Below are 20766 nucleotides of genomic sequence, written 5' to 3' on the forward strand. Positions count from 1 at the left end.
CCAAACAGCTGCCCAGCGCAGATGTGGCCACCACGACCTGGACAGCTTCTTGCCCGCCATGAAGTGGGGGCTGCACCACTTGCTGTTCTTTGCTCTGTGACTCCCAAGAAGCAGCAATTAAAATGTGGCTTTAGGGTATTGTGCACAAAGCACAGGTTGGAGTGGTGACCATACAGATCAAAATGATGCCACGGCACTTCTGGACATGGTTTAGTGGGCACGGTGGTGTTGGGTTGACTGTTCGAGTTAATGATCTTAGAGGTCCTTTCCAGCCTTAATGATCCGTGATTTGCAAATGAGGTGATGCTCTTCTTAGCCAAGTGTTTGAGAGTGCTGCTCGGAACGGGTGGGTGGGTACCTCCGGCCGTGTTCCGCAGCCAGGGCGGCCGGAGGAGCGGCGCTGGCCCCGGGCGCTAGGCGGGGCAGGCGGCACCGGAGCCTGCAGCCACGTCACGCCGGGCGCTCCCGCACGTGCCCGCTGCCCGCGCTCGCAACCCGTTTGGGCACGGGCCGGGCCCGCAACTTTAGAGGAGCGCTTCCCACTACTGCCTATGGGAGGCGGCCGGAACGACCCTTCCCTGACAGCCCCGGAGCTGCCACCGCCAGCCGGGCCGCCCTTTCCTCCCGCCCTGTCCGCGGGAAGCGGCGGGCGGGCAGTGGGAGGAGCGGTCCCGCCGGAGAGTCCTGTCAGTACGGGAGGGAGGGACCAGGGTGGGCTCCGGTGGGGTGCGCAGCCGGGGCCCGGGGCCCTGGAGCGAGCGGTCGGGATGCGGTGCGGGAAGATGGCGGCACCGCCGCCGCCGCCAGCCGGGACCACGGGCGCTTGGGGCGGCGTGCGGCGGCGCTGCCAACGGCTGCTCTACTGGGTGCCGGTGCTCTTCATCTTCAGCATCCTCTGCTGGTCCTACTACGCCTATGTCACCCAGCTCTGCCTGCGTGAGTGCCGCCGCGGCGGCGGGGGACGCGACGGGCTCCCGCGGGACGGGGGTGGGTGCCGCCGCCCCTGTCTCTGCCCCTGCTGGGAGAGCGCAGCCGCCTGCGTGTGGCGGGACGGGACCGGCGGGGCGAGGGGCGTCGGCGCTGTCTGTTGTTTGTCGGCGCGGGGCCATCACCGGCCACTGCCGCCACGCCCGCGGGCTGGGGCTGGGCCGCCGCTTGCGGCCGGCGGCGGACTGGGCTGGGAGGGCTGAGGCTGGCGGAGCCACCCCCAGCCGGCACCCAAGTGGCCCGCAGACGGGCGGGGTTCTGCTGGCCTGCGCTTCCCCGTCCCGTCGTGTGTGTTCGCCTCTCCCCCGCGACCTGGCCGCGCGTGGTTTCCATTTCCACGAGCGGAGGCAGGTGAACGCAGGGGGCTTTTCTCGGCCTCAGTTCTGCTCCGTGGAGTGCGTACCGTGTGACACCCCAGCTCTGAACATGGGACCTGGAGACTACCTGTGCAGACGCTGTGGGCAAAGTTTGGGGTCCCTTTGTTTTCCTCCCGCTGCGTTACAGCACATATACATACATATGTATACGCATATACGTATATGCCTTCATCTATAGATCTATATCTAAACCCAGTGTCTTCTGTCAGCTAAGGTGTAAGCAGGAGCAGGTAACAGAAGATCCCTGATCCTCCTCTCTGCCAGTGGTCATCTGGAAAATGCCCGGCTGTCACAACTTCTTCTTGTGCCTTTGGCATCGGCACCCTGCAGTCCATTCCCAAGTCATCCTGACCATGCATCTTGGCTCTTCCTTAGCATTAATCGCATACCGGAGTTTGGGTGTGATCTGAGTGTTTGTGTAAAATTCAGTAGTTGTGCCAGAAGGATTGATTAAATGACCACCAGCCCATGAGGCTCCCATGAATGAATTTCAGTTTCTGTTGCAGTGTATCAAGTAGAAAACAAGTTATTCTTTGAATTTTAGAGGCTAATTAATGTACAGTGCCCTGATGTTTCATGAGCAGTACTATCACAGTGGCACAAAGGGAAATTAATTAAGCTGTTGTCTTCCCTTTCCCTTGTACTGTAGATGAGGTTCATAGTGGCTGTTGGTCATTTAGCATCTGTTTTAAGGAGCAGTGGTGAGGGGAAAACACCCAACTCAAGCTGACTGCATTAATATTCCTGTAAAACTTTCCCAGGCATCAAATGTTCAAAGTGAAAAATCTCAGCACTCTTGTATCTTTTATTTTAAACAGAAGACACATAAAATTTTTGTCCTAGATGCTTGGCTGAGCAAGTAGTTGAGACATGAAGCAAAAAATGATTGTCAGGCCTGGCATCTCTGTTTTGGGGGAAGGTATCAAGACTTGGTGTGGCTCCTGTATTGGAGCTGAGCTTTTTAGATCCTTTTTTTCACTAACAGCATTCAAACCTGATTTAAAGTGCTGCTTTTCAACTAGAAATTGGGACTTGAGTTGCTGTGCTGTCACGAGAGGAGGACTGAAATGTCTGTCTCCGGCACAAAGATGCAAATTGTCTGGAAGGTTGTGTGCAAAGCTGACTGAGTGAACCTGGAAAGGGAGCTGTAAGCTGACACGAGGATGATAAGGGTGTTTCAGGGGAACGTAAACCTCTACTTAACATCTGTCCTAATATACACAGTGGTGTTTACACAGCAATGTAGGCTGGTTTTGGGCACCACTGTTTGAGTATTGTTGCTTCTTTGTAATTCTGTGTAACAGAGGAAAATTGTGTGTTAGCTTACCTGACAGCAGGTGTCTCTTAGGGCTATGGCATGCCTGAAACTTATTTCAGACTATAAACTGTGGTAGTATAATTCCTTGAGAACTACTCAAACCAAGAAGCCAGCAGTGGTGGGGGAGAAGAAGGGAATCCTGAGGCTCTACTAAAACATATTTTACTGAATTAATTTCTATGGACAAGGGTGATTTTGTTGTTGTTGTTTCCCTCTCTTGAACACCACCCCTTCCCCATTTTACCTGGCTCACCAGTTTTCAAATTCACCATAATTGTCAGTGACTTCCACTAATTCCTTCTTTTATCTATATCTGGATGTTTTCCCTCGCTTTTGGTGTATTAAGATAAAATAATCTTATGTCTTGGCTTACTAATGAATGCTTAGTGTAAACAACAGAAGGAATAGCTAACAACTCTGAAAGCCAACAGCAGGAATATACTGTAAGCATTTTGGTGGTTGGAGCCCAGCCTGTTTACTCTGTGCATCTTTTATTCTTACAGCACTGACTGCTGAAGAGGACTTATAGAGCTGCTTATTTTACTGCACCTTACTGACAGTGATGCTAACAGTGGTGTACAGGGTTCAGTGTTAACCATTGTGCAGCAGGACTTAGCAAGGATTTGCCTAGTTGTTAAGTGGTTTCTTTGAGCTTTTAGTAATAAGGAAGTGTTTTAACTGTAGCATTTTGAATGTGGTTTCATTTGCAATTTCAACTGAGTGTTGTAGGAGGGACTTTTTTTTAAAAAAGCAAAAAAAGGAAAGAAAGTCTAGTAAGGTGATCCCCTTCATCCTGAAAGCTGATAGTGTTTTAGAATAGAATAGAATAGAATTAACCAGGTTGGAAAAGACCTTTGAGATCATTGAGTCCAACCTATCATCCAACACTATCTAATCTAACTAAACCAGGCACCAAGCACCCCATCCAGTCTCTTCCTAAACACCTCCAGTGGTGGTAGTTGTTGACAGCAACAAGGTCTCCCCTGAGCCTCCTCTTCTCCAGGCTAAGCAACCCCAGCTCCCTCAGCCTCTCCTCACAGGGCTTGTGCTCCAAACCCCGCCCCAGCTTTGTTGCCCTTCTCTGGACACATTCCAGCAACTCAACATCTTTCCTAAACTGAGTGGCCCATAACTGGGCACAGGACTCAAGATGTGGCCTAACCAGTGCTGAGTACAGGGGCAGACTGACTTCCCTGCTCCTGCTGGCCACACTGTTCCTGATCCAGGCCAGGATGCCATTGGCCTTCTTGGCCTCCTGGGCACACAGCTGGCTCATGTTCAGCCTACTATCAATCAGTACCCCCAGGTCCCTTTCTGCCTGGCTGATCTCCAGCCACTCTAACCCCAGCCTGTAGCACTGCATGGGGTTGTTGTGGCCAGTGTGTAGAAACTGTCACTTAGATGTGTTCAATCTCATGCTGTTGGACTCTGCCCATCTGTCCAGCCTGTCAAGGTCCCTCTGCAGAGCTCTCCTGCTCTCTAACAGATCCACACCTGCCCCCAGCTTGGTGTCATCTGCAAATTTACTGATGATGGACTCAATCCCCTCATCCAGATCATCAATAAAGATATTGAACAGGATGGGGTCCAGCACTGATCCCTGGGGGACACCACTAGTGACTGGCTGCCAGCTGGATGTGGCACCATTCACCACCACTCTCTGGGCTTGGCCCTCAAGTCAGCTCCTAACCCAGTGCAGAGTGCTGCTGTCCAAGCCATGGGCTGACAGCTTGATCAGGAGTTTGCTGTGGGGGACGGTGTCAAACAGGAAAAGGCTTTAGAAACAGAAAAAGGAAGCCACAAGTTTTAACTACAGTATTACTATTATTAGTGGATTCAGTTAAGAGGTTCTGCTGATTTAACCTTTCAGGAAAAGGAGAAAGACACTGAACACTAGCAAATGGTTGTCTTCTTCCTGCTAGTTATAGAATAGTGTGATTAATTGTGTGGATGAACTGGTTTTAAAACACCTGATTAAAAATTGCTTCTCTCTAATCCAGGCCCATTCTTTTGACGCTGCTAATACTGTCATCCCACAACCCCTGTCTGGGGTAGTAGTTGTCTTTTTCTCTCAAATAGCTTCCTTTGTGTTTAAAATGTATAGGTCTTTAAGCATTTGTTCCCTTGAAAACACATAAGCATCTTTATGAAGACCAGAGGGTTACAGACTTATTGTTCTTCCTCTAAAAAAGATGAGGAAATACAGGCAATGTGCAATGAGTACATTGAATTTTGACAGGTGAAGCTACAGAAATTTCAGCCTGTACAGAACAACAGTAACATGAAGTGGAAATGAAATTCTTTCCCCCAGCTCCTGCATCCACGTGTCTGTACTCAGAAAATACATATTGCATGTAGTAAACTGTATGCAAAGAAAACAATTATTCTTATGTTTTCCTTCTGAGGTGTATCTGTAATGTGAGTTAATAGATCTGTAAGGGACTTACTTATCCACTCAATACTTTGAGTGAGGCAGAACTGATAGTTAATTGCAGTTTCTGACAGTTGTTTGATAGGTGTTCTTGAGAAACTTGAATCATAGAATGGCTTAGGTTGAAAGGGATCTTAGAGGTCATCTGCTCCAACCTCTCTGCCATGGGCAGGGACATCTCTCATCTAGACTTGGCTTTTCAAGGTCTCATCCAGCCTTGAACATCCTCCAGGGAGGAGGCATCCACAACCTCCCTGGGCAGCCTATTCCAGAGTCTCACTACCCTCATACTGAAGAGCTGCTTTCTAAGATCTAGTCTAAACCTACTCTCCCTCAGCTTAAAGCCATTCCCCCTTGTCCTGTCACTAGAAACCCTTATGAAAAGTTCCTCTCCAGCCTTCCTGTAGGATCCTTCAGGTACTGGAAGGCAACGCTAAGGTCCCCCTGGAGTTGCCTTATCTCTAGGCTGAACAACCCCAGCTCCCTCAGTGTATCCTCATAGCAGAGGTGTTCCAGCCCTTGGATCATCTTTGTGGCCCTTGTCTGGACTCAATCCAACAGCTCTGTGTCCTTCTTATGATGAGGACACCAGACCTGGATGCAATATTTAAGGTGAAGTCTGATAAGAGAGGAGTAAAGGGGAAGAATCATCCTCTTGATACAGCAATTCTGTTTTGGTTTGGTTTCCTGCCAGCTTGAGATTTGGACTTGCCTATGAGAAGAAAGAAAATGAAAATTTGATAGTGCTGTGACAAAGTTTTATTTTTTTTAGTGAAAATATCAACTGTGATGCTGAAAGATTATCCAATAAACAGAAGTCAGTTGCATATATTTAGTTTTGAGCCAATATTTTTGTGCCTAAGTATAACGCTCTTTCTCAGGGAATCCTGTCCAAAAATGCAGCTTGAATTTGTAATTTTGAAGAAGGAAAATATATTTGCTGTGGAACACAGAACAAGCACTTCAGTGAAGGAGAAGGGAGGAAATATTGTCATGCGTTGAGTGACTTGCCTGACGTGGAAAAAACATTCAGTGACTTCAGCACAGTTGAAGAGGGGGCCACCAAGGTGTTCAGAGTACCTTCAGGAGAGCTGATAAGCTGCACCTTTGTATTTTGGAATAGAATGTGTGACTGGAATCTGGCCACAGCTGCCTTCAATGTGGAACAGAAAAACGTGGAATTACATGTAGTTTCTGAAGATGTTAATGATCATGAAAGATTTTTGCTGGAGGATCAGATTGATTAGTGCTGAATTGAGGTTTTTGACTGTATAATATTGGTAGACTGGAATTATAGCAGGATGAAAAGCTACTTAATTCATCACAGTTTAGAGACAGAATTAATGAGTGCCCTGTAGGCACAGTGACATCAGGGGATTAGAAGCAGCAGAAAACACAAAGATAGAAGCTGATAGGGGGGTGGGGGGAAGAAGGTAAGAAGAAGAAGAAGAATGATGAGGCCCAAGATTTGGTCATCTGGATTTGAGCTCTTTGCTCAGTATGTTCTTCAAATGGATCAAAGGATTTATGGTACTTGCTGCTCATGTGTTGTAATCATCTGCAGCTTACATTTGGCTATAGACATACTAGTACATTGTAACGCTGCAGTTGGCTGCTTTTAAATACCAGTTAAATACCTTGTTGCTTCTAAGGTAGCAAAGGACTTTGGTCAAAGCAGATTTTCACGTTTACACTGTATTTTGCAAACACCACAGAGTATTAGGGGCTGGAAGTGACTTCTGGAGATCATTAAGTCCAACAACCCTCCCAACCGCATCCAGATAGGTTTTGAAAGTCTCCAGAGAAGGAGAGTCCACAACCTCTCTGTGCAGCCTGTTCCAGTGCTCCATCACCCTCGCTGTAAAGCAGTGTCTCCTCGTGTTGAGGTGAAACCTCCTGTGTTCTAACTTGTACCCATCATTCCTGGGTACCACCTGGCACCTTCATCTTGACACCCACCCCTCAGATATTTATAGACATTTTTCCTCTTTCTTCCCTGTTCTGAGATCACTGGTTACTTTCAAAAGTTTAAAACTGGCAGCTGAAGCACAATTGGCTTCTGGCTTAGCCAGCAGTACCTCTGTGTGTTTCTCAAATTTAACTTGATTTCCTTCTCAGACCTTCAGAAGCAGCTGTTGTTCTCTACTTCTGAAATGGAAGTTTGTGTTAAGCATGACTGGTTCTCTCTCCATGTAGTGCCTGTTTTACTGTCTGTAGGTTTTGTGCCTTGAAATTTAAACCAGGGCTTTAAATTGAAACAGTAAGATCTGAGGTGAAGATATAATTATGAGGTAAGACTCTGTTCTCAGTTAAAGATTTCACACTGCTTGATACATAACAACTTGGAATAGATGTTCTTGTCAGAGTGTACGCTCTGTTTGCTAAAAAGGATCTGATCATAGAACTTCCCAGAAGTAGTCTTCACTCTTCACTTAGCGCCTGTGACTTGGAAAATAAATGGAAAGCTTCGGAAAGAGGAAAAATTAGATCAATTCCTACTCACACTCAATTCAAAAGCAGTGGTTTTGTGACCCTGCATAAAAAAGTACAAATAGGAGCTTGCTGCCGGGGAGATGGATATTGATGTAGTTTGGTGGGCACAGGGTTAAAATGAATTTACCACAAGATTCACAAATATTGTCAAATCAAACTGTCTGGGTTATTGATGGCGTCTTATGCCAACCTTCCATCTCCCAGAAATATTTCTGTTATTTTCATCCTGGAGCAAAGCACTGGTGGCAAAGTCGCCACCTTGTCACTCTGAATCAATGCAAATCACTGCTCTGTCTAGCACAGAGGTGATTTTTATTGCAAGCACTCACTTGTTTTAAAAAGGACTCTTTGCAGGCAAGGATAGAACACATGCCACAGCTATAAAACACTTTTCTGTGTACAGAGAGCTGAGTTAAACTGCACCTATAGATCAATGTTTTACAGCTTCAAATCTGCTGTAAGGATAAAACATGTACTTACTGTTGTGGATCAGGTCCAAGATGTTAAACTGTATAAAGGTTTGAGGGAAACAGCTATTTATAGACGTGGCTGCAGAGCCTCTGAATCAAATGTATCTTACTTCCCATTTCAGAGTTTAAAATATTTTTTAAATGTACATAAAATATGGAAGCAAGATTTTGTGTATTCACTTCCATCAATGATTTAAAAATTTAATTGCCCCTTTTAATTATTCTGGGTGCTTGTTTTGTTTTGTTTTGTTTGATTGGTTGTTTTTGTTCTGTTAATCTAACCATGGCATTTACTGTTCAGGAACTTTAATTTTGAGTGTAGAAGTCAAGGAAAATTAATGTTTAAAAAAAAATTGTGATTTAGTTATTGTTAATTTTGTCTTTGGGGTTTTGTAATGTGTCTTGCCATGTCTCTGCCTACATGGAGATGGGTGCTACTTAGTTTTTCTATGTCTGAGTGACAGTAAAGATTTGGAGAGAAAATGAGCTATGGTTCAGGAAATAGGAAATCCATTCCTATCACTGAATTCAGGGCTGACCCAGTGCAAGGTGCCTAGCAATGTGGCTTCTCCTCTTAGCAATCTAATTGTGGTGATGGAGTTACAGCAAGCCGTTTTGTGATAGTCCGGTGCCCCTTTGCCTGCCAAGGGAGCTTCCTAATGCTGCATGGCTTTCTCCCACTGAGGAGGACCACCAGCGAGTGTGGGCTGAATTCTCCAGGTTTCTCTGGGTGTCCTTTCCATCCAGACAGTTGTCTGTCCTCAGTCACTGTTGGTTTTTGTAAGCACAGGCTGTTTAGCAGCTTTGACTACTGAATGTGCTGTTTCTGGCTGCTTGTGTCTCAGGGCAAGCAGGGAATGATGTTTCTGGCTCAGGAAATTGGCATCTGCGTTGGCTGCGTGTGTCCCAGCCTGATCTCTAATTCTGATGAGCACCGTCTGCAAGCTGTGTAATGAAACAGAAAGGCTCTAATTATGTGATAGTCTGCTAGTACTGAACTGTAAATGGCAGTGGAAGGCTGATTCTTAATGAAATTGGCCCCTACAGTACTTCAAGTGAACAGAGCTGTAACTTTTTAATGACTTCCTGAAGACAGGTCATAGTTTTGTAATTATCTCCATCTCTGAGTGTTCAGGAGTATCACTCCATTCTTTTCTCAGAGGATTTTACCTTGATTTCTCCCAAGATTGGAGAAACTGGTTAACAGTTGGGGTTGGTGTGCCCTTTGTGTTTATTTTAGTCCTTGTAGAAATAAGTGCTTTCAAACTTTTATTGTTTGTATGCTATTTGACTACCAATAAGTGAATTTGTAGCATTTAAGCTGGTATTTATTAATGACAGGATGCACAATCTGACCTACTTTTCTCTTCTGCTTCCAAGCAGTGAATATGACCCCTTGGAAGTGAAATAAGAAAACTGCCAGAAAGACTGATATAAATAATTCACAGAAGACTATATGCTCAAATATACTATTGGACACTATAGTAAAACAGCATCACTGGATTGACTGAAAATAACAAAATTTGGTTTAAATAAATATATCATGCGTGCTGTTTGAAGGTGGGGTAAATAGCAAACATCTAAAATTAGAGGTGTGGGGTTTGTTTTTCTCATGATAGAAAATTTTCATGCACTTAAATAGCTTGACTATAAGAGTTCTGACATGTTTGTGAAAAACAAACAAACAAACAAACAAAATCTTTCATTTCTCACTGGCCCTGTGGTACTATGCTGCCTCTTGGAGAGGAATACAGAATTAACCAGATTGGAAAAGACCTTCAAGATCAAGTCCAACCTATCACCCAACACCATCTAATCAACTAAACTGTGGCACTAAATGCCTCATCCAGTCTCATTTTAAACACTTCCAGTGGTGGTGACTCCACCACCTCCCTGGGCAGCCCATTCCAATGGCAAATTACTCTTTCTGTGAAGGATTTCTTCCTAACCTCCTGCCCCTGGTGCAGCTTGAGGCATTTCTCCAGCCCAGCAGTCCCCAGGCTGTATAGTTGCAGGGTTGTTTGTGGGTTTTCTTTACGGGTGCAGGAGTTTGACTTTGTCCTCTTGGCCCATTCCTGCAGCCTTTCTTGGTCCCTCTGAATGACAGTCCTGCACATGAGCATAGAAGTTGATGTCTCCAGGGTGGTGTCATCTGTAAACCTGAGGAATGTTCACTACTCCAAAGCACCCAAAGTTGAGGTGTTAAACAGCACTGGGCCCATCCTTGTACATCCTTGCATTGAGCAAGATACATTTAAATACTGACTTTCACTCTATCAACAGCCCAAATTTAATACATAAAAGTAGAATGGAATGGCTGCTTGTTCTTTCAGTAAGAGCTGCCTTGTGTCTGCTGTTTGAAGATCAGCATTGAGCAGCCATTATTTTTAGGGCATCAAGAGCAGATGAAAGATCCATACAGCTACAGCCCCCTTGCTTGCAATTGTAGGTGCCAGTGTATTATGATTTGTAGCCTGCTTAACTGAGATGAATAAATGTATGATGGAGTGGTTGGGGTGGAAAGGGGAAAGCACCTTGACGTTGTGATCACCTGGGAGTGTCTGCTCTCTGAGATACCTGTTGTGGGATGTGTGGTGTGGGGCTTTTTTGTTGGTTTGGGGTTTTTTGTTTGGTTTGGTGTGTGTGTTTTGTTTTGGGTTTTGTGTTGGTTGGTTGGTTTGGTTTTTAAATAACGTAACTAAGAGGGAATGTAGCTTTAAGCAAAAGATTGATTCTCTCTTGTAAATGTGGTGACTGATACATGATACCAGTGTACTCCAATCCATGCCTGACCTACTTGTGCCTTTCCCACTCACTTGCTGTCCCCAAATCCTGTAATCTGTGGGCAGTTTCTTAGAGTACATGCAATTTTTGTCTACTTACTATTTTTATGCCTTGGAGATGTAAGATATCACTGAGCATTGCTGGCAAAACCAGTTCTGGAGCCAGCTACCTTTGCCTCAAGAACAGAACATAAACAGTAAGACCTGTACAACCACAGTTAAAGAAATAACTGTTCTTCAGAGGTTTTCTTGGGTTAACCTTGAGCAGACAGATCGAGGTGTCAGTTCTCAGGAACTGAGCCGCGGAATGGGAGCCAAAAATCTTAAAAGCTCCTTATTGTCTACCAATTCTTGTGATGAATATGCACAGCATGAAAGCTTGTAGTGCGTGGCCTTAAGTTTGCATTGTTTGATGATTACTCCTCCCTCTTTGTAAGACAAAAGTTGAAAATATTCAGTCACATCTTTTGCTATTTAACTTCATTTTTGCTCTTTCTTTTTTCTTATTTTTCAGTGACAATGACAAATATTGGAGAAAAAGGTAAGATTTTTATTAGCTGCTTATTAATAGAATTCAGCTATCAGGGTAGTATAGTTGTTTAGTAGGGGAATTGAGATACAGATCTAGGCTGTTTTAAATAAGTGGGGTTTTGTCTTCCTCAGCTGTTCCTGAGTGTTGCTTTAGCCATTCCAAAAAGAGATGAGAAAAATTAGAGCTTTTTATCTTCTTACTGCCTTTCAAAAGTGTCAGTAAAATTAATCCTTTAATTGTTTATTTATTTATTTTTTTAAAAATTCATAAAACAAGCTTTTGTAAAACCAGGCCTTGTAAAGGTGAGCAAGGCATTCGTGCAGAGCCCAGCGTGAATTTTTTTCTGCAGTTTCTTTTTAGCAAGGGTCTTTGAAGAAACAAAATCCTTCAGATATGTAACCTTTTGAGAAAATAATGAAACTGCCTGATTAGCTGTCATTAGAGTTCCTACCCTGAGGCTGCAGCATATTTAGATTGCTTTCCCAGGTGCTGTTTGAATGCTGTAGCACAACATGGAACTGTAAAGCGTCAGGCTGTGAAGGAAGGGGCTGGGGGTTAGCATACAAGCTGTGATTTTACACTCGTGTAATTCCAGCAGGTTTTATCATTGGTGACTGCCTCCCTTAGAAAAAGTGTTTGCCAATTAAGAAACATTTGTTTGAATTGTTTTTTTACCCCAGTTAAGTGATCTCTTCCCCCTCTTTGAGTGCCTCAGTGTACGTCCTGGATCCAGCTGGGTTAGAGTTAATTTTCTCCCTGCTAGGAATTAACTCTATTCCAGCTGAAACTAGCACAGCATATGCACAAACATCAGCACCTGCAGACTTCGAAATAATCTCAGTTTCTTCCTGCTCCATAATGTGTGTGTGGGAGATGAGTGTATTGTTAAGCATTGTTCATAAAGCACAGAAGAATTAGCAGCAGAATGTATTAATTAGGCAACATTAAATTCCTTCATTTTAGCTGGTCAAAGCTTTGGTCAGCTTCAGCCAGTCAGGAGAAATTTACTCTGGCTGTTCTGCCCTGAGTGTTTTCAAGGATGGAAACTGGGCAAATTTTTTCCAGCCCTACCACAGGTTGCTGGAAATTCCCCCCCAAATCTAGCTATGGCAGCTATTTGTAAATGGGTTGCCTTCCTAAAAGGGATAGGCTATTTATAAGCGTGAAATAGAAGGATTTCTGCCCAGGGAGCTGCACACAGCTCTTCTTTTTCTGGCTCAAGAGATTTGAGGTTCATATATTGGACTCTGAACACCCACAGATGAGCAGAGCAGCTGGGTGGCTTAGAGTCTCCATTGCGGTGCAGAGAAGTGCCTGGTCAGGACCTGGGCCAGCTTGGAAAAGTGAGGTGCAAGAGCTAACAAGCAGAGCTTAAGTCTTACACAAACTTTAAAGGGCAAAGTTGGGATAATGTCTTTAGGCTAGAGTTTTGTCTTCTTCCAGTAGTCTTTTTTGAGGGTTTTGTTTTTTTCCATTTGTATGAAGAAGGAATTTTTTTGTGAGTCACACTTACCATTATTCTCACAACAATAAAATGCAGATGCAGATTAGTACATGCATAGTGTACAGAATGAATCTAACTTGCCCTACTTTCCATTCGCTCTATGCCATGAATATGCTGTTGTTTAAAAAACACTGATTTGGGATTGGTTTTCTTTTTTTCCCCTTCTTTTCATTAAATCAGAGGCTTGTAGAGTTGTAATGTTCTCAGAAAAATGTGGTCTGTTCTTGCCAGATGTTTGTGCAACAAGATGGTCATTTAGTGCGTTGTGCTTGATGTGGAGTCCAGTTCTACCAATTACTTACCTTGATGAGATAATTTTCACTTTGTAGACATGGTATTTGGCCCTTTTCCTCTGTCATGCCCAAAGCTTTGTACAATACTGCTCCTCAGATTTTATTAGCTTATTTTATTAGCTTTTGTCTATTTTTTTTAAACTGCCTGGTGAATAAATATTTACTGTATTGCTGCTTTTATGAGTAAACACATTTCAACACCAGAAACATTTATTCAGCATTATTCTGAGGCAAAATTACAGAAGACTACTGTTCTTGCATTTATACACACCATCATGCATGTGTCATGGGAAATTCTCCAGCACTGAATAGCATTACATATATAAAAACATGGGCTCACCATATGAGGCCAGTGTTTCAGATTGTATAGAAGTACACAGGTTTCCCTTTATGATCATTTTTGACAGTCTTATAAATTTATAGAAGTTATATGAAGACTGTTTGACCATGTTGGTTCCATATAACCTTCATCTCTCTGAGTTCATCTGTACAGCAGGGGAAGAATATTTTTCATTGTTCGTGTCAGATGTCCTTTATTTGATGCTTCTCTGCCCGAGGAAGAAAAATCCAGGGAAATACTCTTGGGATACAACTTTTGGATTTGCCATTTACTGTGGTGAATTGCTTAGTGCAGTGAAAGCTTTTAAATGGAAACACCTATCCTGCCATGGCAGGCTCTTTGGAAAAATTAATGTTGCCTCCTATATTCCAGTAAAACAACTTGGCATGGTAAACATTGAATGGCATCTATTAAAAGATCTAAGGATAAATCAATGACTGTAAAGAATATAAAGCACTGAATGAACATTTGAATTTAAACAACATGCTGGTTTTTAAAAAACACTTGGCTGTTTTCCCTCCTAAAAATCTAGCAAAACAGATTCACTGGTTATGGTTACTGCTCAGGTGTTGTACACGTAGCCACTGAAAGACTGCTTTGCTTTAGTCATTGCTTAGGTAGTTGCACTTTTTGAGGGGGGAGTGGTGGGGGGTGAATGGGTGGTGTTTTGGCTTTTTGTTTGGGTTTTTGGTTGGAATTTATTTATTGTGGGGTTGTTTTTTTGGGGGTGTGTTTTTTTTAGCATGTTTTATAATGTTTTTAAAGCTAAAATGGTTTGTAAAGCTAAAAAGCAGAGAGGCACCAGTTAAACAGAATTTGACAAGTGTGCAAAGGGACAGTGCTTGCTAAATAATTATGGGGATCTAATAGTCTACTAACTGTTCCCTCAATCTTCTGAATATATGTAGCCTGTATCATGACTTCCCCCACACAGTCTGTCTCATGTAGAGCTGCAGCGCAGTATTTTCGTTGCAAAGCTTTTGCAGAGCCTCTGTATTTACATCCGTTAGAGAAACTATCTGTGATATGTACAGCATCCATTTGTAAGCACTGTAGTACCACTGGCCTGTTTGTATTAATTCTGTTCCTTTTTGATTTTAGTTGTGTGCCTGGTTGCTTACCACATATTTTTCATGCTGTTCGTCTGGTCATATTGGAAAACAATCTTTACGCTACCAATGAACCCTTCAAAAGAAGTAAGATAAACTTAACTTTTGTTTGCAAAACAGCCTAGTCAAATGTCTGATTTTTGTAGTATTTGAATAACATAGAGTCTGATCTGATGTAGTTTTACTATGTGGAATAATACATCTGGTAGTTACAGCTTCTTAACAGGACTAAGTCAGACTGCAAACGGTGTAATGACAAAAACAAAAGCAAAACTACACCTTCTCTAATTACTGATGTTCCTTTTTAAAGATATTTTTAAAATTAGATTATGTATATGATGTTAATAATAATTGAAAAATCCCCACTTGAAAATATGAGTTATTTGAACTAGCAGCTCAGGTCTTTGCATTTGAATATAATACTTCTTTGTGGGCAAAAAATTTATTGTCCTGCGCTTAAGACTGATATTGCCTGTCAGCGTCTGTCTGTGTCCTCTGAATTAAGAGCTTCTTCCCCATTTCCTTTGGTACGAAGGAACTTGGGGGTTTTGATGTAAGCTGATGCTGGGGAGCCACACCTGGCTAAGCAGGAGGGGGGCTAGTATAGAACAGCTGCATGGAAAAGAAGTCTGAGTAAATAGATACCCAAAGTTTAAGTCCAGGTAGTACAGAAGTGGAAGAACCCAGTTGTTCTGGAGAATATTAAGATACAAAACGATGTTCAATGTGATGTAGCCTCAAAATAACTGCTTTAGGTTTTTACATTGTTTTAATTTCACTTTCTTTCTAAATTAAAAAAAAACAAAAAAAGGGAGAGAGAGAGAAAGCTGTCAGTAACCTTGATGAAAATCTTCCCCATGCAGCCTGGTACAACCAATGCAACATTTTGGCCTCTTCCATAATTGCTTTTGTACAGAAACCCCACAGTCTTCAGTAGGTACTGTGTCACACAACCTTTGAGGTCAAAAGAAATTAGGCCATGGCTGATCTGGAGTTTGAAATACCCACAAAGCCAATACTTACTTTGTCATGGACTCATAGCTGCAGCTCCTATAACTTCCATGCCAACACAAAATAAGTAGCTGATGATTTCTGCGGTCCGTTGTGTGGAGCTTCTTCTCTGAATAGTTTTAATTGGCTAATAAGATATGCAATTTTAGAAACAAGTAGATAATTCAAAGTAATTGACAGCTTGGGGCAGAGAGTAACAAAATGCATTAAGAACCTATTTTGTTTGGTAATTGCATAGCAGAATGTATGGCGACTGCAGTGACAATTAGAAGGGTTTTCAAATCACTGCCAATAAAAGACTTCCGAAACATTGTGACAAATCCTTAGTAATTATAGTAGGATTCCAAAGCCATCATACAGTTCTGCTGGATATTAAAACTATTGAGGCTGGGTAATAGGAAGCAGTGCATGGTGTTTCTGTGTAAGTGGCATCTTTGTTGTTCCATGTCTTCTTCCTAATCTACTAGAGTAGTATTTTAAAATTTTAATTAAGGTATTTTGTAATGGTAAATTACTGTTTGACATCCACTGCAAAAAGGATGTGTTTGCAACATAACCGAGTTTGACTTACCAACTCTAGCAAATATGTGTTGGAAGACTGAAAAACAGATAAAGCTTTTGTCTTCTGTCTTCATGAATACTGCAGCCGGTGCAAACCACACAGCCTGTGCATTTCTTGTTAAGCATATTTCAACTTTTTACATGTATGAAAAGCACTGAAGTTCCAGCTCCAGTTTCCCTTTAAGAGGCTTTGAGGGACTTCATGTTAGTGTGTGCATTCTGTACCTGTGCATACGAACTATGTATGTGGACTGCTTGAAGGTGAGAGAGAAGATGGTTGGCAGGTTTTGTAGAGTTTAGACTAATTTGAGAACCAATACGAAATGGTGGAGAAATAGCTCTGTGTATATCAAACAAGAAGCATTGAAAAATAAGCTATAAGTGTTCTGATCCAGGTTTCTGCAGTGAGAAATCCTACATATCCCAATATAAATCAACTCAAGTGTTGGAAAGAGTGTATTTTTGCTAGGGAAAAAAAATGAATGGTGACCTGAGAAACTCACCCTAAACAGCTTCTGCCGGAAGATTGTGAGCTTTGTCAGAAAAGTAATGAGGTACCTTCTCAATGGAGGTGAGAATAAGCTCTTAAATGTGTTTTTCCACCTGCCTTCTTAGTTTTAAATGCATTTCTTTTATTTAGGAAAAAGATTCATATTATTGTAGTGACAAACCTGTCTGTAGACATAAATGTTATGCAAAGGGTTTCTAGTACAGGCTAGAGATGACCACTCTTCTTGCCTAAGACAGTTTTCTTTTCAGAGGTGATTTTGTATCCCATATATCTCTCTGACAGATACTGAAGATTTGTGTGTCTCCCCGTGTCTGGAAGCTGCAGTGGTATAACTGTGTTGCTGTGTTGCAGAGGACTTTAGTCCAAACTTGTTACACTCTACTTCATGTATACCATGCATCTCTCTCAGTAATTTTTACCCTCTCAGCTCTTACTAGAGCTTACTGCCATTTTGGGCAGTGATAGACGCTGTCCTTTTATGCAGGAAGATGTTAAGATATGGATATTCTGTCATACAGAGCGCCCATCTATTCCTTCTTTCAGCCAGTCTCTGAAGTAAAACCACATCTGAATGAAGATGCACACCTGCATGAAGAGAATGGCAACTCTCTAGTGGCAAAGAATAAAAGGGAAAATGCCAGCCACCAGAAGAGTTTTTACTAGTAGCATATTTTCTTTCAGTTGAAGACTGGTATCTCTGGCATATATTCCCTAGCTAATATTTAGTGTTTTGGAAGTAAATTAACCATCCTTTCAAGGGAATGGTAAGCTCTTCATCGTCCTCTTCTTACTTATGGAAGCAGTCAGCATTGCATCAATACTGAATCAGAAATAATTTAAATTTCATCTTTAATTGCCATAAACTAAATTAGTGGTCTTAGGAACACTGGGTGATTTGCTGTAATACCTTGTATGTGCTGCTAATTCATCCTGGTGTCGTGAATATTTATTTCTCGCTGCATCTCTATAGATATTTAACTAAAGTTGCTAACATCTTTGATTTTAAAAATTATTCCAGTTTCATCTATCATATTCAGACAAGGAGTCCCTAGAAAGGGAGCCTAGAGGTGAATCCCAGCAAGAAGTCTTAAGACGAGCAGCCAAGGATCTTCCTATCTATACACGGACAATGTCTGGAGGTAAATAGGTGTTCAGGAGACCACCGAAGGCAGGTTTCTTGATGTACTATCTGAACTACATTGCAAAAATAAATAAATCTAAAGGGTTTGTGTTATAGAGAAGAACTGGTTTTCCTCCTTCATAAAAGAACAAAGTGACACAAGAACATAACCTTAATGTACCTTTATGCAGCTGTATTTATTCAGTGGAAGGATTGTTGGGAAGTAAATTGCTTCATGGAACTTGAGGTTTTAAACTGTGTTGACAACACCTTGCTCTATGTTTGCAAACTGACATTAGCAAATCACTTGTAATACTAACAGACTACAGAAGAAGCTGTAGCAGTCTTCAACTGCATAGATTTCTTCTTTCATAGGTTAAAAACTAATTTAAAATATTTAATCCCTATTTGCTTGTCTTGTGTGGCTAGATAGACCACAGTAAGAAACTTAGCATTTTATTTGCTGGTTGTTCAGTTGCAAGAACAAAAGCTCTTCTAAACTAAAAGTTAACCTACTGATGATGTAAGTATGTGAATGCTGGCTGGCTAAGCAAGTCTAAGAGATAATCTCATACAGTAAATTAAAGTTGTTAGAATAATAGCTTGAAATAACTGTATTGTTGAACAGTCTTTAAAACGTTTTCCAGTCTAGTGAGGACTTTGTGTATTTTGTTGGTTCATTGGTTGTTCTGCAAAGCTGAGGGATTTGGAAGAAAAACTCTTGATTAGCATGATTAGCAGAGATTGCAACAGCCGAGCTTTTGGGGTTCACTCTGCGGGATTCAGCATTGCAAGTACTTGAAGAATGCTTCAGTATTTGCAACTGCTTCTCGTCATGCTGATATGCTTTCCTGAGGGTTCTGCTGGGCTGAGCTACTGATACTCCTTTTTGCACAGACTTCAGGAATCAAAATGTGTAACTGTACATTTAGATCTAATTTTGGAACTTTCTTCTTTAGCAATCAGATACTGTGACAGATGCCATCTTGTAAAACCAGACCGTTGCCATCACTGTTCTGTATGCGACAAGTAAGAAAATATTTTAAATAAGTGATTTTTCTGAATTAATGGACTTTTTTGTCTTGACACAGAAGCTTGTCTCGGTTTAAGGAGCGAGACAGGCTCTCTAACTCTTCTGGAAGTAGTTAAAGAAAAATTCCAGACAGGGTTGTATAGAAATTCAGAATATTATTGGAAGTTTAAATGGAAGTGCTATTCATAAACTACATGCTACAGTGCATATAAAATACAAAGAAACTCATAGGCCATTGTTATCCAATAGCCTCCTTAGGCCAAAGTTTTTCCAGCCTCCACCAAACCAGACCAAAATCCAGGCCTCAAAGGCCACCCCCCTATACTGCTCTGTCCCTATATCAAACACAGGTGATGCAAGTAAAATCGATCTTGCCAGCTTCAGACCCCTGCCAAGTTAACCCACCCCACTCACTCCCCCACATTGCAAAGATAAGGGAGCAGCCACAAGAAGGAGAGAGAGAGAGAAGAGGAAAGGGAAAAAAGGGGAGTAACATCTTGTGCTGTCCCCTTATAAATGGGAGATGCAGACATTCTGGGAATGAAATAATTACACTTTCAGGTCTACCTCCTGGACCCATCTATCCTTTGGAGTCCTGTGCTCTATGGGTGCACCCAGTCTCAAACTATGAGAAAGCTCATATTTTTTGTGCATAGATTTTTGAGGTTTAATGTTATGGCAGATAAGGTGTTGGGGTTTTTTTTGTTCCCCTTAGCTTTTTTCATTTAGTTAGTTTTATTTATCTTTTTCTAGAGAAAATTCTAAGGAACATTATTCTAATTCACTTGATTGCTTTCTTGATGCCAACATGAATTGTGTGGTCTTATAAATTCTTTACATAATGGTTAAATGTTTTTAATGTTAATAAAGATCTTTCCTTAAGAATGTAACCAAAAAATAGCTGATAAACAAAAATTTGCTTCTTTTGTTAGAATCTGAATAAAGATCACTCCCCATCTCAATCTAATCATGATGTCACTTACATCTTATCTGAGGTAATAAACTTAATAGCCTGTTTTTCACTGGATAACTTGCAGGTTATTTTTGTTTAAAGAAACAACCAAGCATCCCCCCCATTTCTAACTGAAGCCATAAAATGTTCACCTCCACATTCCCTAGAAGTTTTAATTGCTTTCTTATTTAATCTGTATTTTGGCTGTTCTTCTCTCTGACCTTTCTCCAGTTGGCTTGGCTGTCTCTGTATTTCTCCAGTCTTGCCCCCAGTGATTTAAATTTCTAATTTTAAGAGAAGAGGCATCCTCAAACCTTCCAACATGATTGTGAGGCAGAGAAGATTTTCCAGTTTTGTCCAGCTAAACAACAGAGGCACTGAAAGAGTAACTTTTGAGGCAGAAAGAAGGTCATGATTGTGTTGTACTGTAATGTGGTTGCAATGCCAGATAGATCAGATAGGATGTAGCTGGGCAGAGTGGAGAAAAATGGTGCAGAATACCTTAATTTGTCCTTATCTTGTCAAAATTAATTTTCTTCAATTATATCTGATTTTCTTGTCCATATTTTATTGATGGAGAATGATTAATTGAAGAATGTTTGAGATTTTTCATACAAGGTAAGTACTTGAAAACCTACTGTGCACCTGGATATATTTCTACAAAAGCAAATCAGAGACATGGAAATGTATTTGACTGTATCACTAAGCATGTAATAATTGAAATATCCCAGTAAATATTCAGGAAATAAACAATAGTTGAAAAACCTATTCAGAATGAGGATCAAATCCTTAAGCTATAGATTGCATTTGCTTAAATCACTGAGCTCTTGTCTGAACAAGTGTCTTGATTTTGGGTTCCCTACTGTTTAATTGTAGGTAAACTGTATTATGTGAATGTGAATAGGCATCTTTGTTAAATAGAATAGGTGAACAACACTACA

General features: G+C 41.8%; 1 protein-coding gene across 2 annotated transcripts in view; it reads left to right on the top strand.

Moving 5' to 3' along the window:
* The first annotated feature begins 500 nt into the window (after window positions 1-500).
* Window positions 501-20766, top strand: part of ZDHHC2 (zinc finger DHHC-type palmitoyltransferase 2) — a 40840-nt gene continuing 20574 nt past the window's right edge. The window contains exons 1-5 of one of the 2 annotated variants that reach the window (XM_054164437.1): window positions 501-936; window positions 11374-11400; window positions 14630-14724; window positions 17739-17859; window positions 18800-18869. In XM_054164437.1, coding sequence (XP_054020412.1) covers window positions 552-936; window positions 11374-11400; window positions 14630-14724; window positions 17739-17859; window positions 18800-18869 — 698 coding nt within the window. In that variant the 5' untranslated portion in view covers window positions 501-551. Of the gene's footprint in view, window positions 937-10847; window positions 11057-11373; window positions 11401-14629; window positions 14725-17738; window positions 17860-18799; window positions 18870-20766 lie in introns of those variants that run through there. The other variant, XM_054164445.1, reaches the window with a different exon arrangement.

The sequence above is a fragment of the Dryobates pubescens genome, chromosome 1, assembly GCF_014839835.1.
Source record: "Dryobates pubescens isolate bDryPub1 chromosome 1, bDryPub1.pri, whole genome shotgun sequence".
Taxonomy (NCBI): Eukaryota; Metazoa; Chordata; class Aves; order Piciformes; family Picidae; genus Dryobates; species Dryobates pubescens.